Source organism: Wyeomyia smithii, chromosome 3 (assembly GCF_029784165.1).
Source record: "Wyeomyia smithii strain HCP4-BCI-WySm-NY-G18 chromosome 3, ASM2978416v1, whole genome shotgun sequence".
NCBI classification, from domain to species: domain Eukaryota; kingdom Metazoa; phylum Arthropoda; class Insecta; order Diptera; family Culicidae; genus Wyeomyia; species Wyeomyia smithii.
Genome location: NC_073696.1, coordinates 18,056,136 through 18,083,990, shown reverse-complemented (window position 1 = coordinate 18,083,990; position 27,855 = coordinate 18,056,136). Strand labels below are relative to the sequence as shown.

At 40.9% G+C, this 27,855-nt stretch overlaps 1 protein-coding gene across 1 annotated transcript in view; it reads left to right on the top strand.

Moving 5' to 3' along the window:
• Positions 1-23,186, top strand: part of LOC129731103 (coiled-coil domain-containing protein 85C-A) — a 133,943-nt gene extending 110,757 nt beyond the window's left edge. Inside the window, exons 4-6 of the mRNA XM_055690869.1 lie at positions 21,329-21,517; positions 21,581-21,844; positions 21,900-23,186. Coding sequence (XP_055546844.1) covers positions 21,329-21,517; positions 21,581-21,844; positions 21,900-22,376 — 930 coding nt within the window. The 3' untranslated portion in view covers positions 22,377-23,186. The remainder of the gene's footprint in view (positions 1-21,328; positions 21,518-21,580; positions 21,845-21,899) is intronic.
• The last annotated feature ends 4,669 nt before the right edge of the window (positions 23,187-27,855 follow it).

Here is a 27,855-nt window from a genome sequence, read left to right as displayed (position 1 = left end):
TAAAATGCATAGTTTTCCATCACATAGAAAAATGCCAATATCTCAGCTCCTCGATAAGATATCAAGTATCTTTTTTCATGTAAATTTTCGTGGTAAATTCCGCTTTGTAATGAAAATTTCAGTTCTTGCTCGCATTTTTTTTTGTGTTTTGAAGGGTTTTATCTAAAAATTATTAGAAAAATTATTTTTTTTGTGATGTTTAATGGGCTCTGGGAGTCAAAAAACTGAATACAATGCTGAACCAAACCAGGCAGAATATTCAAAAACAATCCCACAAAAATAAAAAAATGTACGAAAAAATTTAGGAATCAAACAGAATTGAAAAAAGTGCAAAAAAGTGGGTTTGTAGGTTAAAAAGTCATTTTTTCATAAATCACGTTTGGGCAACCTGAAAACGACCTTTTAGAAAGTCGAAATGTTCTACAAAAATGCTATAAATAACATAATCTTTCAATTTAGTTCTGAGCATCTTGACTTTTTCAACATCGATTTTTGACGTTGACTAACGTCTATATCGAAGTTAGGCCCCTGAATTTGAAAATCTAGTAATTCAAGCAGGGAAAACCAGAGAAAAGTGGTCAGGTTTTGAGCGCTTATTTTGCAGTCATCTATAATCAGGTTTTCGAGGTTTTGGCATCAATCGATCAGAAATTCTTTTACGGTTAAATTTATGTAACAAAAACAAACTTTTGTTTGAGATACACTATTGAAAAATTGGTAATTAATATCGATTGTCTAAATCATACCGCGCAGCCAATCACTACCTCTCTTCCCAAGCACAGTCGACACTAACGGATACAATCGATCTGACTTTGTTGTTATTTTTGTTGTCACTTTCTGTTTCCGATGTTTATGCTGCTGCTAGCGGAAAAAACCTTGCAAATATGCATTTTTCTGTTGGCGTTAATATTACGACAGCGGCCGGCGCCCCATAATTCTGATTCCAAAGCCGCACCAGTGACATGCGGACGCTAGGTGATAGCAGCTGAAAGGAGGAAATACAAAATAGAACCGGTCATCTCGTGCCGGTTTCACCCGTAATGCTGGTGGCTTTAGTAGTAAATGGCTACTGCAAAACACTTAAATGGCTGGAATTCTGGACGGACTAACCAGGAAACTATAATCGGCAACTGGCACCTTTTGTTGCCTCGAAATTTTGGTACAGAAGCGGCAAATTGAATTTTCTGTTTTACCAAATGCTGCTGCAAGCGGAAAAAACCTTGCATAAATGCATGTTTGTGTTGGTGTTAATATTACGACAGCGGCCGGCGCAGCTTTCAAGAAACATTTGTCTCTACCATTCCATCATCTATGTAGCCCCGCCTTCTTTCTAATTATCTGACGAAGCCTTGGTATAAAACGTATCGTTCGAACATTTCACCCCATCAGTTTCACTACTAAACCGTACCGGATACATACGGACGCTCGGTGTTAGCAGCTAAAAGGAGGAAAAACTAAATAGTAACGGTTATCTCGTGCCGGTTTGACCCGAGATGCTGGTGGCTACTGCAAAATACTAAAATGGCTGGAATTCTGGACGGAAACCAGTAAACAAGAAATCGGCAACTGGCACCTTTTGGTGCCTCGCAGTTTTATAATAGAAGCGGTTAGTTGAATTTTATGTTTTACAATTTCTGCTGTTAGCGGAAAAAAACCTTCCTAAAATGCATGTTTATGTTAATTTCACGACAGCGCTAGGTGTTAGCAGCTGAAAGGAGGAAAGACAAAATAGTACCGGTCATCTCGTGCCGGTTTCACCTGTTATGCTGGTGGCTTTAGTAGTAAATGGCTACTGCAAAACACTTAAATGGCTGGAATTCTGGACGGACTAACCAGGAAACTATAATCGGCAACTGGCACCTTTTGGTGCCTTGAAATTTTGTTACAGAAGCGGCTAATTGAATTTTCTGTTTTACCAAACGCTGCTGCAAGCGGAAAAAACCTTGCATAAATGCATGTTTGTGTTGGTGTTAATATTACGACAGCGGCCGGCGCAGCTTTCAAGAAAAATTTTTCCTTACCATTCCATCACCTATGTAGCCCCACCTTCTTTTTATTTATCTGACGAAGCCTTGGTATAAAACGTACCGTTCGAACATTTCACCCCATCAGTTTCATTATTAAACCTAACCGGCTACATACGGACGCTTGGTGTTAGCAGCTAAAAGGAGGAAAAACAAAATAGTACCGGTCATCTCGTGCCGGTTTCACCTGTTATGCTGGTGGCTGTTAGTAATAAATGGCTACTGCAAAATACTAAAATGGCTGGAATTCTGGACGGACTAACCAGTAAACGAGAATAATCGGCAACTGGTACCTCTTGGTGCCTCGAAATTTTATTACAGAAGTTTTGTAAAAGAAGCGTTGCAATTCCCTCTACTATTTGCTTCAATGGAATATTTTTTTTTTTTATAAGAATACGGTAGTCAACGTCATGCGGTCGTGTCTTGAATACCACCCTCCTACTTTTTTTGGGACACCCTAGTATTTAGTCATTATGGCACACTTTTTTATATGAGAACTGTAGAAAAGGTGGGTTTTTATGGAAAAGCGAAAAAGTTCGTCATAAAAAGTCACATGTGTGAGTATTTTGGGGAAGTGATAGCAAGGGCCATCTTACCCAACTAGTGCGTCTTGCAGGGTTCTCTTGTTCGCTCGTTAATTCACAGCATCCGCAGTCGATAGCACACACGAATACAAAAGACTCAACCAACTCAACTTTGGAGACATTTCTGTCACTGCTGCAACCCTAATTTGCAAGTGTAAGCACCATCCGAAACTTAGCTGGCGCTGATGTGGAAATAATTTCCCGTACAGAAACAGGTCCGATTCGAGTGATGATCTTTGACATTAGCTCTCGTGCGTTCTTTTTTTCCCCCCCAGCAAAACAACAAATGCCATGATGTCATGATGGGTGATCCGTCAATCACTCAATTATATCACTGCAACTTTGTTGCCTTTTCTCGACTTTGTGATCAGTGCGCCTTTCACACACACACTTTTACTACTGAGGCTGTCACTCGTCAGTTGAAGCTCACCCCACCCGATCTCGGTTTCGCGGTATTGTAAACGGTGAAAGAATTTCACCTGCCAGTTCGTTTACCGCTGCTTAAGGGGAAGAGGAAGACTGGCAACAACGAAAAAAAAAAACAACATTCGTGGATGAAGTCGAACATGTATCCCTCGAGGCAAGACTAAAAACCAACAAGCAAACAAACAACAAAAAAGAAATATATTTTGGCTCTGTGACGTAAAATCGGTTCAATTTCATCCCGCTCGGGTTGTTGTGTTGTGTGGTTGTATCATAGCCGCTTTCTTAATTTTGTTCCAACCTCTTTCTCCGGGGTTGGACTCTCGGTTTGACGGATTTCGATTGTAAAACCCGGCGACGAAAGCGATCAGCGAAAAATAATGCTCGAAAGCCGGTTCCAGGGGCCCGCGGGGGAATCCGTCAGGAACAGGTTTCTCTTGTGCGCCTTGTTATTTGCCTGTTGTTTTGTGTGCTTCGGATGTTGACGGGAAGAGAATATGACGGGGACCGATGAACGTTAGCTCTCGAAAGGAAAGAATTAGATTTTCGATGATTTCGGATGATTATGATAAAGCGATAATTAACTGAGTTTCTGGAATTCCGAGCACGAACCTTGCGGGCTGCCCGAGTTAAACGGAATGCTGGGCCCGATAGGCGGCACTTCTTTGTGGCCGTGTGAAGGGTGCACCGGTCAAATTCGGAGAGGTGTTAATAGCCAATCGGAGACCTAACGGCATCTATTGTAGGTCACGCGGCAAACTAATTTAAGATTTCCGAGCGATTGATTGGAGTGGGCTTTGTGTCGTGGCCGAAGGGCATAACCACCATTCACGCACGGTGCCGTGCCGGGGTTGCGCTGGAAAAAGTTAAAAATGGCGTCGTTTATCAGATCTGGGATTAACAAGTCGTTAAATTCTCACCAATTGGAGATTCGAGACGGAAAGCTTTGAGCGCTGTCACGTGTGGGTGCTGTTTTCTACTTCGGATAATTTGGTAATAAAATGTTAGGTTTGGCTCGGTTGCCGATGAATTTATCACTTGGTACAGAACTTAAAAAACCTACATATTGAAATCTGTTTATCGGTCAAACTCATAATTTTATACGTTTTGTACTGGTCTTCCTTTCGCCAAAATAAAACCCAGCTTGCGGCGATGCTCACCTGTCTCTTTAACGTTTTGACTTCGATCGTATTTCCTACGACCAGAGCAGAGGAAACTCCACCCCGAGAACTGGATCACATTTGGTTCGTTTTATCGTTATTGCTTCCGCTTCGTTAGGCAGCGCAGTAGGCGCGACGAGCGAAGGCAAGAGGCGAACACCCCGAAAACCGGACATGTTTATTAGTATTGGATAAAACTTCCGTTTCACGCCTAATTAACTGCCTAGTCTTTAACGTAGCGCGCAGACGGCTGCTTAGGTACTAATCACAATTTCCCATTGGTACGTGATTTCGGGGGAATTAAGTTGCTGTGAAATTGGCCCCTGCTGCATCCACCACATTGTAACTCCCATTTCCGATGAATTTCTCACGGCCAGGTTAATGGCTGCGTTCGACTCGCGAAGCGAAATTGATCGCTTTCCGCTGCTAACCGATCAATCAGCCTGCAGTGGCTAGCCGATGATTGAGAGCTTCCGAGTTCCGCTTTTTGACAAGCCCCGTTTTGTGCCAGTGAACCGGATTGTCTTTGCGTTACAGTGTTTATAGCTTTCCGATATGGTTAATCAATTTGATTTAACATTATTTCTATTATATTTATACAAGTTTTGTTATCCTATTTGTCATAGCTTGTTAACGTTTGCTCTCGTTTTTTGTTACAATTCTTCTTTTTTCCTTCTATTCACACTAAACTTAAGTTAGAAACGTCTTCCAATGGTTTATTAAATGTTTTGTCAAGCTTTATGGCGGTAAAAATATATAGTTCTGTCTATTTTGTAACAACCTTGACTCTTCGGTGAGTTTGAGTACACATTTGTCACATTCGGGACAGTAATTTAATTGGAGGTATTTCAATTACACTGTCTGCACTTTGCAACATCTAGCTCTAGCACAATGCTCGGTCACATTACAATTTGTTCACCAATACCACACCAGCGATCGATTCTCAGGACAGCGCAGCACAGCGCCAGCGCCTGCGAGTTCAACGACCGGCTGGGAACGGTTGCCCGTCGCTCGTGATTATCGGAATCTGCATAAGGCGCAGCATTCCTGCGATCGACCGTGTTGTGATTCCGTTCCGTTGGGCAGGCGCAAACGGTGCAGTCGCAGCATCAACACCAACAGCAGAAAAGTATGTACAAATCCGTAGGCTGCCGGTGAATGAAACATGCGCGCGCAAATCAACTTCGTCGACTGAAGTATCACTCTTCATTCATCCCTGAGCTTGTGGTGACGGTGCGGTGCGCCCGACGCGAATATCCCTGAGCCAGGGTTGAGCTTGGCAGTTATTTGGCCTCCCAAATAAGAGAACGGAGGAGCATTTCTTTCCCGGTGAGTGAACGTGATTTCATGCTGGCTTTGTTGGCGCGGTGCGCGGCACCATAAAGCTCGCTTTGACAGCGAACGTTTTCGAAAAGATGAAAAGACCGAGGAAAAAAGCAACGATTCCATGGCAGCCGAGGGTGGGCGAAATTTTTCGTAATTCGAAAACATGACTTCTTGTCGCTTGGTGTGCAGAGCAACAGCATCATTGTTGCCTAGACGTTGGCACGACGCCACGTGATGAACTGCGAAAAAGAGCATCATCCCCCTTGGGGATTGGCACGGAGTAAATGCATCGTTAAATGGTACAGAACGAAATGTAAATTAGCCGGGCCGGATACGTGACTTTCCACGAGGCTGGATTTGCTGAGTTGAAGTGTAACAATAATTGGACAGAGATGAATGTGCGGTTGGCTCGTTTGGCTAGATCTCCGTTCTTAATGGTCGGTTGCATAATAATTTACTTATGTTATGGGTGATAAATAGCAGAAACTTTAACAGCGTTGGTACTGTTTTTATTTTTCGAAATTTATATGCCTAACAAGAACGCAATTAAAATTAAAGCATTGCTTGTCAGTGAATTTATTTTCATTACAGAACTGTTGGATGCTGGTTGGGTCTGACAACTAATAAGTTATGGAGCTGTATAAAAAATATTTCTAAGGTAATGGGTTAAAATAAATATAAAACCTGCAGTTGTTAAAAAACCTCCCTATTGTTCGGAACAAAAATGACTAGCGGGTTTTACTCCATAAAACTCTTTGTTTGTTTTTTAAATTGAAAATATAATTTCAATTCAATTTGTAGCACGTGTATCATCATTGCTTTAAAAAACATTCTAGGGGGGCCGGAGGGTCGATATGTAATATGACAAAAAACTGCATACGTATTGTCTTATTTCGTTCAGCCGAAAAGGCAAGAAGGAAAAAAGCTTTCATCACTTGGTCAGTAAAATAAAAAAAAAAAATTATTGTTACCAGTAAAACGATAGGGATAGTGACCCCAATCATTACATCATTTCCCGACGATTGAAACATCCATTACTGGCAAAAGGGTGCAAGTGGTTGCCAACCTAGAAATGCTAATGGATCACTTGGTTTACAATTTCACCGCCAAATGGATATTACAACACCGGCTATAATGTTTGTTGTAAGGCGCGATTCACCATGGATGGCGTTGTACTTGGTGGTTGATTGAAAAAGGCACGAAACCATTAAAATCATCTTTGAACGCTGATAATAGCTGGTGAGGAGGCTCTATACAAATATTGTTTTATATCGAGAGAAAGTCATTCGTGGAAACAAATATGCTTTCAAACGCCTCTAGATGAAACCAGAGAAACAAACTGAAAATCACTGTTATTGTAAACATTTCTATTTACTGCTTGAGAATGTGGATTGTTTTTCTACAACAGCAATCACGATTTACTGCCATCTTTTTGAATGAATTACAATAAAACTGTTCATAACGTAATATCATATCAACTAATCTTCCAACAAAACCGAATCAAAGCTGAGCAGATCAAGGGTGATAGATTACACTGGTCAACAAAAGTGAGAAAAATGTTGCTCTTAAACGCAAAACAGTTACCCCAAAAAGATTATAAGTTTCCAACCAACCCTGTAATTTTTTATGCCCCTAGTGAATGCAGATGTGCGTCAAAAAGTCGCAGAGTAATTGCTCGCGGTGTTCGTCGTTTCTAAGATTGCTTACGGAAAAACTTATTCAGGTCTCTGAAAAAGTTACCTTTGATAGGGGCATCAAAATTCACAGGATTGGTTAGAAAACTATAATCTTGCTTTTTTCCAGTTTTAGCTCTATAGTACAACATATCATGTTAAGATGTCAAGTTTATATCACTACGCCAAATATCGCGTGTTAAACCAAATAAGTAAAACCATCAATTTTCTAGCTTGAAAATAGTTAACGGTGGACGTGGAAGAATTTTTTGTGCATGAATTTCTCTCTCTTCTTAGTTTCTTACATAGCAAACAATAAAAATGGCAAGCTACGACATGTTTTCTCTGAGCCCGGGTTCACGATTATTAGGTTAACAGCGCGCGTAGGTGTCTCATACATACACTGAAATCATAACATTAATGCTAATTTGCTTCGAAGAACGCAGGATGGACATTAAAATATTGAATATCACACTGAAAAAAGTTTTTTTGGAAATCAACTTTTTTCAGTGTGGGATTCAATATTTTAAACTTAAATTGAATTAAATGCAATTCGATTATATTTTTAAATACATCCTTCGACAACTTTTCTCTTGTACATTTATTGTATAAATGTTAATAAAATGTTAGGATAAAATTCTGATTCCTGAAGATTTTTGACAAAACGAGATTTTGTTACTTAGGCGTCGTACACAAATTACGTAACGCATGAAGGGGGAGGGGGGTTGAGTATGCGTTACTTATTGTTAGGTAGGGGTGAGGGGGGGTGTAGTAGAGACAGTTAGGTAGTTGCGATTGATCCAAAAATCAAACAAATAATATCGCACGCTAGCCTGTGGGACTAAGAGCGGTCTCGATCAACTAGATTAGTTGAGGGAATTCGTTAACGATATTGTTTTGGCACATTTTGCATGTTGCAGGATAAGAACAGCGATACACCGTGCCCTAGTGCTAAGTCGAGAAAATTTCCAGCTCGAAAAGATCATCGATCTGATCGGGAATCGAACCCGATATCACGATCGCGTGGGAGTTCTGGCCGACCGACAGCGCTCACCACAGAACCACGGGGCCCACACGATTTAAAAAAAGGTCATTTGAAATTTCTTCAATCTAAAGTTCATATTTTATCTATCTTGTTTCCCGTTGACAATGTTGAGCTTGAAAAATTTTTGTTGGAAACACTTGTTTCCCTTATAAAGCCCATTTTAAAATATTCAAAAAGTTTAAGACAACTAAATTGTCTGATAAATGATGTTGGGGGCCATCCACATATATGGGCAGTTGTCCACGAAGGGGGAGGGGTGGGGGTCAAAATCGTTGCAAATCTGTCTACGTGGTATGTAGATGGCCCCTTGCCTCTCTAGAAGTATTTGCATATACATTTAAAAATCGCTGGAAATAAAACATCACCAAGTTTATCTTAAAAAATGTCCCGCTACTAGAAATATTGAGATTGGCGAGATTTTGGTTTTACACAGCTTTGCGGAAATCAGAGGTCGCGAAATGTATTTGAAGAAAGCGTTATATTCAAAACAGTTTTCTCGATATTACTTAGTTTTTTTTTACCATCTGGACATCCAGACAAGATCGATGAACTGAAAACATTCGAATTCATTCAAATAGTTTCCATACTGCACGAACAGTTTTGTTCTTTAGGGGTTACTATTTTCAATATTTCTATAACAATCTACTTTATAAAAAGAACACGTATGTCACGTTTGGTGAAATCGCTTTAAGTATTTAAAAGTTATGTTGAAATTTTATATAAAAAGATTTATAGATTCCTGATATAATTCATCCTTGCATTTTCCATTAAGTTATGAATCACTTCCAATGAACCAAAACATCCATAACCTGGCAGACTTTTCGCACATCAACTTTAAGTTTTAAGGCGTCATCGTGGTTCGGCAAATGTTAATGAGTATTTGAGTATTTTCATCAGTTTTTCACAGTTTTTTAGAAACCACAAGTCACTATCTGGGTTTTCGAAGCGGTGTCGTATCGGACACTGATTTTCAATTTCTGGACAGCGATAGCAATATCAGTATTGGGGATTACTCTATCATTCTTCCTGCTTTTACATTAAGCTTTTTAAAAAGCGGCAGTTGCCATCTTGAGTTCAAAATGGCGTCGGAACTCGATATTTGGACACAGACGTCGTCATCCCGATACCCATACTGCAGGGTATGTGATCGCTTTTCGTGGATTATTAGAAGGTTGTCTTTTTGAAGTTTGCAAAGTCGTCAGATCCGGCTAGAATACCGCGTCTTCGACCTTATGGTATTTCTTGGTAAACGACGCAACTTCCGGCAGGCACCTCGTACTATAAATTTACCGTTCACGGCCAGTCCAAAGCGAAAGAAAAGCGGCTTTGACATCCCCTTCTCGCTTGGGGAAGTTGGTGTGTGAAATGAACCTCACCTCGGAGCTCACTTTCTTCGTGGGGAAAGTAAAATACGAAGTGCCCTGCCAGTCGTTGCCATCCAGGGTGAGATGTGTCACGTCGTCCATCACCACCGCCACGTCGCAGTTCGCCGGGAGAATCGACTTGACTATCCCATTCAGCCGCTGATTTGAGATAGTAGCGGAGATCGACCGGAATTGTCGTTATAGAGGTAGGTTGGCTTTCTCGGTCTTGAAGAATCAAAACAACTAAATTTTGTTCAACCCGACGTTTCGACCTTTGGTTTAGGCCTTTATCAAAGGATACTACGGATTAAAATAACATAATTACATGTAGGTACTAACTAACAACACAAAGCTTTAAATTCACACACATTATAGCACCATAGATACGCAATCACATCAACCATGAAGCATCTCATTCCCCATTTTGAAAAACCCGATACATTTTTAGTTTTCCGCCAAGTCAAATTATTTTTCCCGAGATTTAAATATTTATTCCACCAACGAATAATTTACGTGAAACCTACAGGAATCAATGTTTAATGTTTAAGAAACGAAAAACGGCAGACTTGTGTGTGAGTTTAAAGCTTTGTGTTGATAGTTAGTACCTACATGTATTTATGTTATTTTAATCCGTAGTATCCATTGATAAAGGCCTAAACCAAAAGGTCGAAATGTCGGGTTGAACGAAATTCAGTCGTTTTGATTCTTCAAGACCGAGAAAGCCAACCCACCTCTAGATTTAGTATTATAGTTAGGCATCAATCCGCGCTTTGTTCTACACGGCTACAACGGGACTCGCTCAGAAGCCAACCAAAGTTGTTTTCATCACTAGCGGACCACTTTTTATTTTAATCACTAAAAAAATTCACTCACTACACTAAGAATATTTTAATCTTTGAAATGTTGATCTCAAATTTTCAAAAACAAACTTGAATTAGCAGAAATATATGGGATGTAGTTTTCCTAAATTTCAACTGTATGTATTTTCATCTGTTTTCACTGCCTTGAAGGAATTCAAAACTTGCCAAATCAGTTCCTGTTAATACGAAAAAATCATACTGAAATTGTTGAATTACTCCGACATAATTGACATAAATCTACAGCACTGTAGTGGTTACCTAGGTTATAAATTTTGCACATAAACAACTACAGCGGATATCTAGGTAACCTACTACGACGGACTGCGGCTACGTTCATTAATGATAATGTGATTCATTCATGATTAACAGTGTGATGAAAATGGGGGCGTCGTGAGATGAATAATTGAGAAGTGATTCAAGTTTTGAGATGGATATGGAAATGTTGTGAAAAATGGTTTGTTTCACAAAATTCAGGATAAGTCTAGCGAATTTTACAAAATATACAATGCTGAACGATTCCATAAGAGCACGTAAGCATATTCAATTTATTTGTTCAATGATTTCGTGAAAATTTGGTGTTTAATCCGTGCATTCTTTGTCAATATCGGCTTAATGAGATGAATAATGGAACAGTTCCCCTATATCAAATGCCTTATGGTCTAAAATATCTCATAAGCTAAAGGCACATTTTTTATTCTCGCTGCCGACTATGAGCTGAAACTGAATCTGTTACTAAAATTAACATGGGTTTTTTTTATCAGAGTCTCGTTTCGCTGTTAAATTGGCACCTTGATGCTCTTCAAGTAGGTATAAACATGTAGCATGTATGGCAGGTTTCGCTAAGCGAGGATATCACGAACTGGCACATAGGGTTGTATTTCTCGGGCCCTGAGGGTATTTAAAAGTAGAGATCTGGTCACTTGTGATTATTGCGGTAGTGGCGAAAGCACTTAATGGTTGTAGATCTGGTGCCACGAAATTCAGCACACACCATAAATTGTTTGAATTATTTGAAATGTTTGCAAAAAAATAAAAAAATACTGTTTACTTTTGTGTCAGTGTATAATAACGGCGTGGACCATACTAAAAATGGATTACGAGAAAACACATACAATAGTATGGTTGTCAAAAGTGAGAGAGAAAGAGCTTGCATACCAATACATTCTCCCGATCGTTCGTTTTCGCGAGTGCAGGTGAGAGAACAAGAATAAGCTTGCCCAGCTAGAGCGAGACGAGCTAGGGCAAATAATGCACGGCTACGATTTTCAGCAAAGGTAATCAATTCATAGGCTTCGCAGACGACCTGGACATTATTACGGGAAACTCAGCGACGGCGAAGGCAATCTACGCCAGACTTAAAGTTGAAGCTAGAAGAGTTGGAATAGAAATAAATACGTCGAATACAAAGCATATGAAAGGAAGAGGCTAGAAAGAAACCAACATTCGCCTCCCACGGACGGTGATCATGGACGACGACGAACTCGAAGTGGTAGAGGAGTTCGTATACTTGGGATCACTGGTAACCGCCGACAAAAACACAAGTAAGAAGGTTCAACGACGTATTCAAGCTGGAAATTGAGCCTAATTTGCCCTTCGCAGGACGCTTCGATCCAGGAGCACAAGCCGCCGCACGAAACTGACGATGTATAAAACCCTAATCAGACCCGTAGTTCTGTATGGACTCAAGACCGTGACGCCGCTCACGGACGACATACGCGCTCTGGCCGTATTCGAACGAAAATTGTTGCGGACAATATTTGGTGGAGTACAAACCGAACGCGGAGAGTGGTGGAGGCGTATGAACCACGAGCTGTTGGCACTACTTGGTGAAAATCCCATTGTACACCTGACGATGGTCGGGAGGCTGCGATGGGCCGGGCATGTCGCGAGGATGCCAGACGATAGTGCGGTTAAATCGGTTCTCTTCAAGGACCCCACCGGCAACAGGAGTAGAGTGGCCGTCTAGGAAATTGGCGACGAGTATCCCAGGACCGAGTATAATGGAGGAAAATTCCTGATACGGCACGAGCCACTACGGCTCTAGGCTGCTGAAGTAAGTAAGTAAGTAAGCTAGAGCGCTTAGAGCGGCACTCTGGGATTTGGGAGAAGAAAGAAAGATGAATCAGATTTTAGACGGATGTTGGAAAGAAAAGTTCGCGTTAAAAGTCCGCAGATAAAAATTGAAAAAAATGGAGACTACCTGACACATGGGTAGTTTCGTCAATGCGTGTGAACCCATGTAAAATCACCAATTTTTGTCAATTTTGTTTTGAGTAGTTCTGACTTGTATTTGTATATAAAAGTTAAGCTAAGCTGAGTTCTGACCTGTATGTGTACATAAACTATGCAGACATGACTTTCCGTGCTTGCTGGACTTTCACCCATACCAGTTTTTTAAAATTAAAAAAAAAGTTGAAGAGGTTGTTTATAAGACACCACCGCAGAGTTAACGTAGAATACGACAGCCTTTCTTTTGTCAATGTATTTCTTGGAATAGGTTTAGGAATACATATACTCAATTGGCAATTAATCAATTTAATGGTCTCTCTGCTCCTGACGACGTTTACCTCTATAGCCGGCACCGGTAACGACAAAGAACAACAGTAGGAGCGGTTTCACTAGCTGCCGTATCCAAAACAAGGATGAAATTGAATTGTTTTGAGGCTGTCCTTTATATCAAGTTGCACTATGATATCTTAATTTAGGCAGTGGCTACGAAGAGGCTATAGACGAGGGCAAATAGTGCATTCCCCATCTATAGTATAATAGTTCAAATAACAATTTTCTGCATTTTACGATAGCGTAGATAATTTTACACAGTGGCGTCTCGTGGATTTGGATATTGACTGTGCACTCAAGGTTGTCCCATACAAACACCTACCCCCTTAGTATTCATATTTTCTGAAAATCTATCATTAACTGTCATTAAAAGAATCAAATTTATTTATAAAAATATCGTCTTCAAACACCAGATTTATTCTTAGAAATTCTCAATTGAGCATTTATTTGTACAGCAGCGGAATTCTACGATACGCTCTACGGGAGAATCTATCAATTATTTCATCACTGAAACCACTCTGATGTTGTAATATGTGTAGCAGAGAACTTTCAACAGCCATCAGCATAAGCCATTTTAGCCTATTGTCTCCCATCGTTGATCGTAGATACGATTTGAGTCTTCTCAGGATTGAGAAGCTTCTTTCGACTGATGCTGTTGTGGAAGGGAGCGTCAAGACCAATCGGACAAGGATCGGATGTCTTCAAGGTTTTTTTCCATTAGGATCTGCATGATATCCGGTACTTTTTCCCCGAAAATTCCTCTTTTGAGTAAAAAACTTTAAGTTCGTTTCCCAGTTTCACTTTGTCAAAGCCAGTGTACTGAGAACAGATAACATCAACCAAATCCTTAGGGAACTGCTCGCAATATCCGCTAAACTTAGAACAGTCCAGCAGACTCAAATAGCTCCGCTTGTTTAAGTCAGCAAAACGTTGGTCCAATTCAGAAATTATACGTGTGATCACTGCGTTATATTTCTTGAAGTATTGGTCGTATCGATTTCTGTCGTATGTTTCACCAGTAATTTCCAAGCATTCCTGCCAGATCGCTTTGTATTTCTTGTCCGTCTGTAAATTACTAATGTTTTCATGAGTATTTCTCACGCTTTTGCCGCATTCAATGTAGTCAAGCTCCTTCATTTGAAGAGTTTGATACAAAATATCAGTGAACGAAAATACTGCCGAAAATACTTTCAAATAAAAGATGGTGTCAAATTCAAGCATGAAACTGTGTAACCCCCTTGCTAGGGAACAAGTTTCGCCGTCCCATTTAACGTTTCCGAGATGCATTTCGCCCAAACACGTGGTTAGTTCAGAATAGTGAGCTTCTACAATATTAACCATTCTGGATGTATATGCCCACTTCACTTTACAAACGTTTGGAATTTTACGCTGGAAGTAGTTTTTCAATTCTGATTCTCTTTTAGGACTTTGAGTAAAGAACGAAGCCAGTGTAGACAGTGTAGTGAAAAACTTTCTTGTATCTTGATGGTTGCAAGCGTGCAGCAAAACAAGATTTAAAACATGGGCCTTACAATGTATGTAGTCGGCATCAGGGTATGATTTTTTGACGATCGCTTGCGTTCCGCCAGCAACACCCGACATAACATGAGCTCCATCGTATGTCTGTGCTACCAATTTTTCAGGGCTCACGCTGAATTTTTCCAACAACAAAACTACTTCTCTGGCAAGGGCTACAGCGGTTTTGTCGTTGCTTACATCACACAAATCCACGAATCTTTCAACGGGCGTACCTACAGACGGGTTTCACAAAGATAACAATGCATTTCAACTCAATCCTTTTCATTACACAAAAAATACTATTAATTTTACTTACCATCTTTCAAACAATATCGAAAAGTCGTAGCCAACTGAGATTCTCTCGCAACATCAGTGGTTTCATCGACCATCACAGAAATAAATTCAGCATTTTGCACTTCCCGGAAGATTTCTTCAATCATAAAGGATCCAATGACTTCTATAAGCTCGTTCTGAATGGAAGCGGATGTTCCCGAAAACACTGAATTGTTGTTGACGAAATCAGCAAAGGCCACGTCTCTGGATGCTATGAATTCACAGAGATCCTTATAATTGCCTTTATTGACGGAATCGTGTTGTTCGTTATGACCTTAGAAAGCTTAGACCATGCGAGCCAAGGAATCATGTTAAATCAATCAATGTTGTCATTCCTTCCCTATTTCTTTTCACTTGAGCGTTATGGTTTTTCCTTGCAATTTCGTGTGCATGATCCAGCGCCTCATCAATCCTCGTTCTTCCAAACGTGCGGTGTGCCATAGCGTTGTTAATACGCTCTTTAGTCGCTGCATGCCCCTTCATGGCCGAGGAAAGATGGTTCAAATCTCCATATCCATCCTTTATCCAAACGCATTTATCACTAGGATTTTGAAACAAGAGACACGGCCAGCAAAATAGTTTACCACGTGTCTGTGAGCCGCACAGCCACGTTGCATCATAAGCGTTCACGTTAAATTTTCGTGTAATTGTCTTTCCACCTCTGACAAACGTTGACTTGAGATTTTCTAGCCTTGGTCGAGGAACTTGCATTTTTGTGATCAAAAGCTTTTCTTCAACAGATCGCCTTACGAATGGCTTGACTAGAAGGTCTTCAACAAGATCTAGCTCCATATTCATTTTAACGTACTGCCTAGCCTCTTAAAAAGTACTGAATGAAAATCATTTCATTCTACCACCCAGGCAATACAACATCGCGTGTGTGTTACATATATACAATGCCACCGAGCGTATTTTCAGTAGCCAATACTAACACCGGCCTTAGGCCCTTGTCATACAGAATGCGGCGAGACGCGAATAGCGTCGAAACAGTTCGGGATTTTCATCGTTAATATTATTCCTCACCCTGAGAAAAGACATTTGTCGCGTATTGCCGCATACTGCATGGCGAGGGCCTCACTGAAGCCTCTGTCATGCCGAGTGCGGCGCGGCGCGAGCTGCGTCTCTTCTCACGGTGAGGAATAATATCAGCAATGAAGACTCACGCATGTCAGAGCAGATCTCGAACTGTTTTGCCGTAGTTCGTGCCGCGCCCCACTCGGCATGACAGAGGCCTCAGTTTCCCACCTATCCCTTCTCCTATGAAGCAGCATTCAATACTTGCGGAGAGTGTACAACGTTGTCAAATTTCAACGCTCTCCGTGTTTGCTGTCATCTCTTCAAGTTCACTGACGGGAGTGCACGAAATCAACACTAACACACCGGTCTTGCAAACCAAATCCACGCGTAAACGCTCGGTATGTAGATACATAACAATATTGTGTACATTGAATAGTGCACTGCGCAGAGAAATTTTTGGTCTGTTTTATGTCTCTCGTTCGCATCACTCATTGATTTCCAGAGTTAACTTATGGTAGAGTGGGTAAAGCATGGTCACACGTATTTTTTCATTTTGTGCACTAGAAATGGTACACAGCGAGCAATACTAGTTGATCATTGATACTGTTTGATGGATTTTTTTAGCTTTTGATTTTTGTTTGATATTCTTGAAATCGGCCCCCACCCACAACACCTGGTTTAGCGCACGTAGTGCACAATAGGACGAGACGCTACTGATTTTACAGCTGATTGCTGCAAATAGTAAGACTGCAGCGAAAAATTATGTGTTTCAGGCTCTAGCTAGCTAAAAATTCTTCACATACACTTTGAGGCTTAGCTGAAGTCAAAAAAGGTTAATTGTGTTTGTCAATGCCATTTATTGATAACTGAATAATTTTTTTCAACATGGCAAATTTTTTATTTAGTTCTGAATGATTTACAATGATAATTAAATTCAACATGAGGTGATTCATTTGCAACTATATACTACTAGCCACGCACCCTATATAGCAACCCACGCACACGTTATATAGCAAGCCACACACGCTGTAAACAAGCACACACGCGTTACAGACATGCATACACGCTATAAACATACACACACGCTATATACACCTTATAAAACTAGCGATACACGAAGTTCAAGCTTACATCATCCGATGTGTCCTCTCAAAACGCACATTAAATGCTCTGGCTTTTGCACAACAAATGTGTCAAAAGGATAACGCAACAGTTGCGTAATGAATACATTGACAGAGATCGAAATTAAAATATATATAATACACACAAAATCGTGGTGTTTCGGTAGACTTCGGTATTGGGCAAACGATCAGTTTTGGGGCGCTCAAGAAACCGCTGGTTACTTTCGTGAGTCGGTGCATATCAAAGGCTCGTGCATCCCTAATCACCGTCAGCAACCGAAACAGCCAATAGCGAGCCTCGTTGCAACAGAATTTACTGACGCTGGTGCCAGTAACGTGGAACCGAATGCATATGAATAAAACCAGAATCGTCGTTGAATGCAAAATGTTTGGAACAAATCCAATGTCTTTTTAAGTGTTATTGATTCGATTATGTTTTTGAATGACCGGATTCATGATAGTGAATCGATCAGTACATATTTGCGTTAACCTAGTCAGAACTAAAGTCATCAGTATTGATTACTGCTTGCACTGCTCTAACGCTTGCAGCATTCTGGAAAATATTACTAATACCAGTACGAATCATCATGGCAATACTAGCACCGGTTAATACTTCAAAAGTGTTTTGATTTTGAGCCGTCCAACACATTGAACATTCGCTAGAGCACCAAATGCGTTATGAACAACACACATTCGTTGTACTGATTCCGAAACAGTGCAAAAATGCTCTAGAAAGACGCAATAATGATGTTACGCACAGTTCAACTTTTGCGTGTATATAGCAAGCCACGCACGATAGCCACACACGCTATATAGCAAGCCACGCACGCTAGCCAAACATCTCGTATAACTAGCGACACACGCTATAGATATTCACACACGTTATGTGCACACACCCTCTATTGGATGATGGTGGTTTCTCAAACCACCTGGCGCTGCGAGTCTCTTTCAGTTTCGGGTTGTGTTCACCCAACGATATCTAAATTGGATTACCGCTGGTGGGGTCCAACTCGGATCGAAAGGAAGCCGAACTGTAAGAAGTAGGAACTGCAGCTAACCACTACCACCGCCGCTGTTGTCCGCTACTGATCCACGCTGCCTTCGCCTACTGCCATCGGTGTTGATGTCCGCTGCTGCTGCCTGTTGCTAGTAAACTGATTTGCTTGAGGAGAAACAGTCTCTTATATACCCCAAAGAGTGCATTCCTGGCTAACCAGGTACTCCATTCTGTCGTCCTTTTTAGGGAAAGGCAGCAAGCGACCGATCAAAAGTCGACATTTGCGTTTCGACAATGTTCAACTATTTCAATAGTGCAATAGTGCAAACAACCAGATTACAATTTTCTGCATTTGGACAAGTGCTTAAATGTTTTTCCAATCGATTGCTGCAAAAATGACAGGAATCGGTTGGAAACTGACTGAGTTTAAAACGTTCGAAATTGGACAATTTTCGTGACGATCTCGATGTTTTTGGTTTTGAATTTAGATCCCTGTATTGGAGTTGGGTCCCTGTATATGTTGCCGTAAGACGTATTCTACGTCAAAATAGAATGTAGACTCTGGTCTAAAAGCCTCTTCCGCTCGTTATTAGTCAACGTTACGGAAACTACCTTATATGTTTACCTATTGGATAATAACAACAACTTTTGTCCTTTTTTTCATCCGAAGTGTTGGGATCATATCTACCCCTGATAAAATGTTACACAATTGCTGCCCTCGCTGCACTCTTTCAAAGCTAACACGTCATATTCAAGAGTGTATGAGTCAATCGACTCACTTCGAGTTCAGAATATCTTTTCAATCACGTAGCCTGGGTGTTACGATATAAAAAAACACCAATCAACCGTGAATTGCACTCTTCTCAACTGTTCATCAGAAATGAGTAATTTTTATTCGCACGAGGTCATATTACTGATTTCCTTTATTTCGGAAAATAATCTTCAACATTCTGGGTTTCGGGTGTCTCATTTTCACCTGAAAAATTATTTTCGAACTCCCATTTTTTGTTAGCTATCTAGTCTAATAGCTTCAAACCGTACTTCAAATAGGAGATCGATTTATGTAGTAGGTTTGAAAACGTTACTAACAGCAGAAAGGCGGTTCTGGAATTAGACCTATAAACAAGCCGTCTATCGGTGGACCTAATTTTCATTGTAATCGCATCGGGGTTTATTCGGTTTATTAAACCACATCTACTTACCGGCTAAGTGTTTAGATACCGAAGGTTTGTAATGCAATGTTATCATTTGACAACTGGAGATATGGCTGTTATAAAGTGATAAGGCGTCCCATATTGCTTGGGACTGCTCTCAGATATGGAGTTTAGTCGCATGGGCTGGCGCTAATAATAAAGTTGTTGAATTACGATAAAAGTATACGCACCAACACCGATAGAAATGCCTCCACTTCCATCTTTTCTCAATATGTATTGAATAATTGCTCTAGGGCTAACCAGACCTCCGAAATTCACACAACTCACCGTCATCGGTTAAGTTCAGGAGCACGTTCGCAACTGCCGAGATTTACCCCCAAACGCTACCGATCTGCGGTCCGATCCCGTTACGCCAGTACCACCGTCACTTCCGACATGCATTTAGAGGTTATTTCCTTCTTATTCTATCGCCTCTCCTCCAGCCGCCAGTCTCAGATCTCACTCTTTCAAGCGGTCGGAATTCCATCCACCCATCGGCGCACCATATGGAAGTTCAAACCGCCTCTCGCAGCTCGCAGCGAAGCCCCAATTGCATATCTTTCACGCGTTCGTACAACTCTGCCTGAAACGTTTCTTATGTGTCTGCTGAGAGGGTGATTGAATAATAGTCACTGGAAAATGAAGCAATTTTCGGATAATGATAATTGCATTTACGCGCGAGAAGGTTGGTAAATGAGATGCGAACCTGTCCGCTGCGCGGTACGGTAGCTGCTGTTGGGGTTATCAGGGGAGTATATGAGGAAATTCCTAGAATGTTGCCAACAGATTGCGCGGCAAACTCTGAGAAGTCGGCAGCCCCGGCTTCGAAGATATGTGGGCTAAGAATTGCTTGCGTTTTTTGTTGTTGTTGTTGGCTTCTTTCGTGTCGTGCACCGCTTGCATATGGGAGCCACCGGGAAATACCGCCTTAATTAGCGAACGATAATTAGCAATTTATTAGAGGTTTTTGTTTGCTCTCTGCTGCGAAGTGGTTGAAAACAGATGCGGAACTGCAGATACGATAACGGTGGTTCGAGAAGCTGTGTGAGTTCTGATTTTGAAATTCTTTCGGAGTGGAAGGTTGAACGACTGAATTGAACTTTTGGGGCTTCGAAGTTCGATACAGTTTTCGCTAGCATAAACGGCTGTTGGTTGGATGAAAATTATGATTTTCAGATGTTGTTTACGAAGCAACAACGCAACGGAGAGCGCGCGCACGGTTCATCGATCATCCAGCTTCCAACGGTGCAGAATATTTGATTACAACCCGGAAATGTAAACACAATGTGCTAACCTTTCCTCCGTTTATGATTGTTATACATAAGTTAATTCGTTAATTGAGCACATTTTTACAGTAATAGAGCCGTGAATTGAATGACCTGAACCGGTGTGTACCAGAAGGAAAGGGCAAATTGCGCCTTTCTCTTTCTACTTGCACAAAAGCTATTCTAAGCGGTCGTGGCTGAAGTTGGAATTTAACGCTAGAGGCCTACGCCTGCGGTATGAAAAAAAAAACGGTCCGCCGCTAATGATCCATTTAGGTGAGTGCTTTCGCGGAAAAAAAGTATGAGAAGCTTACCGGTTTGCTTGTGCTTCCCCCTCGGGCCTTACCGCCCCGTGCCGCATTTAGGTAGACAAACCGAGCTATTTCGTTGCTTTCGGGGTCAGTGTGGGGTGTCCTGCGTTTTTTCTAAACACCAACACTAGGAACGAGTCGCCGAGCTTTAATATGAAGCACCCTACAGTGTTTCAGTTCATCAACAGCGGCGGCGCCCATCAACACGATTTCGCCACTCAAGTGTTTGATAGAGGTTTTTTTTTCAAAAGTAGAGAGCGCAACAAGCGGAGAGCTGATTTATCTCGTAACACGTACTATTAATTAGTTCAACTGCCGTCATTAATTATGCGACTCGTTTAAATGAAATTGCTCACGACTTCTGCCATTAGGCGTGGTTTCCATTTGTATGTTATAAATGAGCCAAGGGCTCACACATGCCTATGCTCTCTGTGGGGTGAATTCAGTTTTCATCCACTTATCTTATCTGAAAGATTCCTACTACCGATGAGTTTTCATGGAATTAAAATTTTTTGAAATCTAATGTTTTTTTTTTCATATCTGCTTTCATTACAGAATCTTCTATCTGAGCTGAGAGCACTGAAAGAGGCTAACCAACGGCTTAGCGACGACAATCAGGAGCTGCGAGATTTGTGCTGCTTTCTGGACGATGATCGGCAAAAGGGACGCAAGTTGGCACGCGAATGGCAGAGGTTCGGACGGTACACGGCGAGTGTTATGCGACAGGAGGTTTCCGCCTATCAGGTACAATTTGCATTAACGCACATTGTCTGAACCATGCTAATGAAATAAAAATCTATTTTGAAGACCAAATTACGCCAACTGGACGACAAACAGCAGGAGTTGATCCGAGATAATCTGGAACTGAAGGAACTGTGCCTGTACCTGGACGAGGAGCGAACGAACAGTAGCCGATCGGCGGCAGCCTGTGCCAACTGTGGATCGACACCCGGCACAGCCGCGAATGCTGTTCCCCTCCGGGACGACGGAGACGGAAGCAGCTCGAGTACGAATGCCGACGAAAATCAGCTGCACCAGCTGAGCGCCCAGTTCGGCAGAAATGGGTTGACGGTGAGTGTACCATTAGATGCTATAGAAACCCGTTTCTAATCACCTACTATTGCAGGAAATCAACCTTCGTTCCACGCTTAGTGACCAAACCCTGCAGTACGTTCGCTCGCTGGAAACCCGAATACGGCAACTGGAGGAGGAACGATGCGCTATCCTGAAGAATATGCCCCTCAGTCCACCGACAATCAACGTAACGAACAATAGCGGCACCAACAATAGCACCAACACCACCAGCACTAACGGTAACAGTAACAACAACAGCAGCAGCAACAATAACATCAACAACAACAATAGTAACACCAACCAATCGTCGTGCGGTGTAGCGGATCCTGTCTCTGGCCGACCGGAAGCCGTCGTTCGAGCGCTACAGGTGTTGGAGGTACGCGAACAGCTCGAGCGGGAAAGGATCGGACCGAACACGCTACCCGATCAGTTGGACGACGGCGAGAAGGCACTCGTACGCGAGATGTGCAATGTGGTATGGCGGAAGCTGGAGGACGCCCCGAATACGGGAATCGACCAACACGTATGATTGCCTCTGTCCCGATGCTTGCCACGATGAGTAGGCGAAAAACGGAAGAATCATATCAAGTGCACACGAGGCTTATATTGACGTGACTTGACAGACAGACAGACCGCAGATCATCGCGCTAGGCTAGGCTAGGCTAGACTAAAGAGCGGGTCTTATTTTTCACTGTTCCGTATCCTCCTTTTTGATGATGTACAAATTAATTATAATGATTCTACAGAAAAAAAATAGCAACGCGAACGTGTGTTGAGGCTTGAAAAATAGTCGGGAGATCAATTATCTTTCTAATGCGCTGCTGAAAAGCAGTTTTACTATATTGCTGCTCTAGGCCGTAGGATTGTACAGATGAACAGAGTAATTATTTGCTAGAAGCGTAAGTTTCAATTCTCCCGAATCCCCGATATGGAGCCGATCGCGAGCCGGTTTCAAAAACCGTGCCAGATCAAGCTTACTGTATACAGTTTAAGCTATCAAGTAAAAGTTAGTATTTATCATCGTTTATCGTTATTGGTATCCTGTGTTTACCGAAGAAAAGCTGTAATTAGGGCAGTAGAGTAGGGTGAAAAGGAATAAACTCCCGTCTCACGATCTTTTATATGCTCTTCGTAGAAGATAGGCCGCTCTTTTGCGTAAATGCTTCAATCATTGAGAAAGGATAATATATCTGTAGAAAGGGTAATAATTTTTCGCGTATGATAAACAGAAGGACCTATATTTCAGCGCTATGTATTTGTGTATTCTACGATTTCTTGTTAGATTTGTTTTTATATATACATAACTTGTATAAATATAAAATGGTTGTTATTACTTAAATCGTGTTGTTTTGATTTTTGGTAGTGACAAAATTGCCCTCGATTCTAATTTCGCTAGAGTTGATACTGACAAATACTGGTGCTTATTACGAAAGTCACTTCACAGTGGAATCAGAGTGAAGTGAATATCGTCCTATTACGGGACTCACGTAAGTGAGAAAAACGTCGCAAAGTGACGTCTATCGCGAAATCTGGGTTATTCCGGGTGTCATATCACTGAAGTGAAAACGGAATAAGTGACGTTTCGCGTGGAATTATTTCACGACCATTTTGAACGGTGGAATGATTCCACGAGGAAGAAATAAATTTTGAAAATTGATTGATTTGTAATCTAATGATAAATATTGGATTTATTTTTCTGTAACGAAACGAATCAGAATTCGATCCGTGCCCCAAAGAGTTCAAAGCTTCAACTTTTTGACCGATTAAAAAAAATGCACACTAGTTCATGAAATTTTCAATAACGAAAAAAAGTAGAAGGGTGGTATCCAAAACACGACCGCATAGTTGACGTAGGACTAAAATAGTTTTATATATCCTTTTGAGGCTCTGTTTGATATGAGCACGGTTCGATTTTGGCACACACGTGCCAAAAACGAGTGATTATGTTTAATCATATTTGCTAAGTTTTCTTGATTTTTTTCTAACCAATTTGAGCTCAACATCCTCCAAAGGTGGTAATGTCGAGTATCTAGGTTGTCAGCCTAAATTCATCAAGCGACACCTCAAACGACTTGGAACTAAAACTAGTTTATTGGCGGTCATATCTACTGTTAATGTCGTCTTTGGCCGCTTAAAAAGTATAAAAGTCATGAAAAGAGAACCGTTTATTTTTGGCATGGTTCGATTTGGGCAACAGAAAAAATTCTAACGTGTTGCCATAATCGAACGTTTATTTTTGAATATTAATTTGCAGCACACTGTTTTAACATTCTATACAGATCTAAATTGATTAAGATTTAGTATAAATTAAACTTCCTTCTATATTTATTTGTCTTGTGAAAGATGGCTCACTCGCCGATCGTCAAGCGGCGAAGATTTTACCAAATATATTTTCTTCAAGACATCAATTTTAGTAGCATTCTAACAGCAGAACGTTAAACTGTCTGAAAGTGGAGGTGGATATGAACTTTCCGAAAAAGTTTTACCTTCAAGACATTAAAAAAAGTCTAGGCCCATAGAAGCAAACATTAGTTGACCTATTGGGACGGGGAGTATCTGTCAAATTTTTTTGCCACTGCTATACAGGATATCACAACAGGCAGTTGGTGTCTACTCATGAAGTCTGTGTCAGGCGTGCTTGCATGTGATTGGTACATTGTTCGTGTAAATTCGACCTTGAAACTTTTATGACATTTTCACTGTTTAGCAATGAAGTGATAGTGATAACTAAAGAATCACAAAATTGTCCATCATTTTATCAATCCAACGACATATTGATTATTGTGATCCATCTTGTGGTTACATCAGTATTACCGTTTAGAAACTTTCATTCCAACGTCACACCTTGGTTTTAGTTTTCCGCAGAATGTATCTCAATATAGTGCGGTTAGACGTAGTCCTACGTCAAAAAAAAATTTTTTTCTTGATGCCAAATGTCTTAGAAATGCAGAAAACGTCAAGATCTGGTGTTATCCAAACAACGGACAAATCGACTTCCTGGGACTTTGAGCTGAGGAACATTCTTATTGTACTTGTCCTATTCTCAATTTCATTTCACTGGCAATCTCACTTCACTTCATTTTTGTCACCTCACTTGAGGTGGAATCGAGAATAGGTCTCAAAAAGTGAAGTGGGCGTGAGAGTGTAATACAGGGTGACAAAAAAATCCGGTCACACAGGAAAATCTCAATATTCCAAAAAATAAGAAGAAAATCTGAATCTGGCTTTCATAGCTTTATTCAGTAACTCATAAAGATACTTCACAGACGATATCTCGGAATAACACCACCTTTCTCTGATCGAACCAGCTTCAAACGTCTCGAAAAGTCGTTGCAAGCGGCGCGCACGTGCTCCATCGGCATCTCGTCCCAGATTTTCGTGATAACTCGCTTGAATTGCTCAAAATTTGTTATTTTATAGTCGTTCAGCTTCGACATCATGTATCCCCAAACGAAATAATCCAGTGGATTAAGATTGGAGACAACGGAGGCCATTCATTCTTCGAAATGAAATCGGTCAAGTTTTCCTCACACCACGCCTGAACAACCTTTGCGGTGTGGGCTGGGGCGCCATCTTGCTGGAAGCAGTAGTAATCGTCTTCAAACAATAGTTCAGTTTGAGACAGAACATTTTTATTCAAAACCGTGTCCAGGTAGTACGCTGCGTTGATTTTGACCCCTTTATCGATAAAAATAAGAGGCAAGTTACCTCTCTTGCAAATGGCTCCCCAAACCATCACTGACGTCTTATTTTGGAACCGGGAAACGTTCAGCTTGTCCGCAGGAGCTTGCTGGAGGCTCACACTCCAAACGCGATCATTTTGGCGATTGACTGTTTGCTCCAAAACGAACAGCTTCTCGTCCGAAAAAATAATCTCGTCATCTGCGCGCCAACCGAGCAACTCCCACGACCGTTGGTACTTCTTGTCCTTTGTAGCTTTGGTAACTCCATGAGCCACCTGTTTTTTGTACAGTGTAAGTTTTAAATCCTAGCGCAGAAGCAGGCGGATTGATTCTCGGTTCATTTTAAGGTTACTGGCCAGCTTCCGTGGAGATTGGGCGGGATTTCGGCGAATCCGGTCTCGTATAATCTTTTTCAGCCTTGGAGTTCTCACAGATCTTGGTCGCCCAGATCGTGCCTTGTCCTCGGTGCCCTCCGGTCTCTAGGTACCGATTTATTGTCCGGTACACGAATTTTCGGTTGATTCCGAGCGGTTTTAGGTGTTTGAATATGTGTCCGGGTTTGTACCCTTTCACATATTCAGCGATAACAGCTGCTTTTAACTCTGCCATGGCTCTCAACTCAATGTAAACTAGTGATAGGAAACTTATCGATACTTATCGATAATATCGATAAATGATGGTCATCGATATTATCGTTAATTTTTTGACCTTAGCGATAATTATCGATATTATAAGGGTAAGCACAAGTCATTGCGGCTGGTTACTGGAGGAGACTCAAAAGAAGGAGACCTCACATACCCTACCCCAGGATTTGCTTCTGCCGCTAGGTATTTGTTGGGTGCTGCTATTCGACAAGATTTAGCATTGTTGGGGGTGGTGCGGGCGAACCTTTAGCCCCGGGTGTCACTGAGTTTCTGAGAAATAATGGTAACTAATAAGGTATTTATAGATTTAAGTTTCCTAAGAACAGATGAATTCGACAACTTAGTACTGAAGAACTTTGAAAAAATATCCAAACTTTTTGCACCATCTCATAAAAAACAATGATACGAAATTGTAATAAAATGCATTTTCTTTGGCTTGCCAACTCTTATAATCTGATGGACATGCATAGCGGCAGTCTATTGGTAATTCTCTGGTAATTGTTTAGTTTAACTTGGAACTGTTTAAGTTTAAAGTATCTGTTACCCAACAAACAATTTTTAGTTCCACTAAAAATCCAAATCAACGAAATTGTTGCGCCAAAAAATATCCTGGGGTAGACAAAATAATTGAGATAAATAAAATTCTCTCGAATTTTAAATGACCAGAACTTTACGAAAAATGAATAAATTTTGATAACCGGTTTCATTTCACTAGAAAACAGTATTATATAGAGATAAGTGACTTTTCACCTACGCACACTAGTAAACGTGTAAGCCCGTGTAAAGTTGCTTTTGTTTCTTCCAACCTGTAAATCATCGCATCTCGTTGCTTCGACTTTTATCACTTTTTCACCATTTTTGGTCGATTATATTTAGCGCCTTCTTCCGAGTTCTGATCACGAATGAGAAAATTTATTCAGAAACAAGTTTAAAACCTATAATGAGTGTTTAACTAAATTTTTGTCCAGCTGCTAAAAACATAGCATTGTAAACAAAACAGCTATTTATAAATATTTTCCCCAACTAGTGGCACTAACACATTCGTACGTAAAAAGGTCTATTAGTATTACTTGGGAACTTGGTGTGACCAGAGTCTATGTGTATATAGAGTCGCGCGAAGAGAAAATCTATCGTTTCGGCAACACAGTTTCTATGCCGTTTGTTGCCAAAGACTATACAGTTCTGTTTTTCACCATGCATAAGCGAATATCATTTTTTGAAATTCTTCACAAGGTACACAGTTTTGAAAGATTACACCGGTAATGTTTTGTTAAATTTGAGTGAACCGGTGTACAGGTTTAATGTTGGATTGAAATGTGTAAGTGAAACTTCGGAAAAACACATATTCTTTATTACGCTCAATTACAACACTTTTCATCCACTCCTAACATTATCACCTTGTTTATTTACATTGCTCGATTGGTACCCTCGTTTGACACTAATTTGGTTACTTTGGTTTCATCTTTGCGGGACTCTTATTATAAACATAGGCTCTGGGTGAGACCAACCTACACCGAAAATGTTTCGGATTTCAAGAGTGTGTGTCAAAGTGTACATTTTTGCAACACATAGAACGTTTTAGGCAACGAAATTGTCTATCTAAAATACTTCATTTAAAAAAATCGGAGATCACCGATATTTTCTTAAATCATTTTTTGTTTTTAAAATTATATTTTTTTCA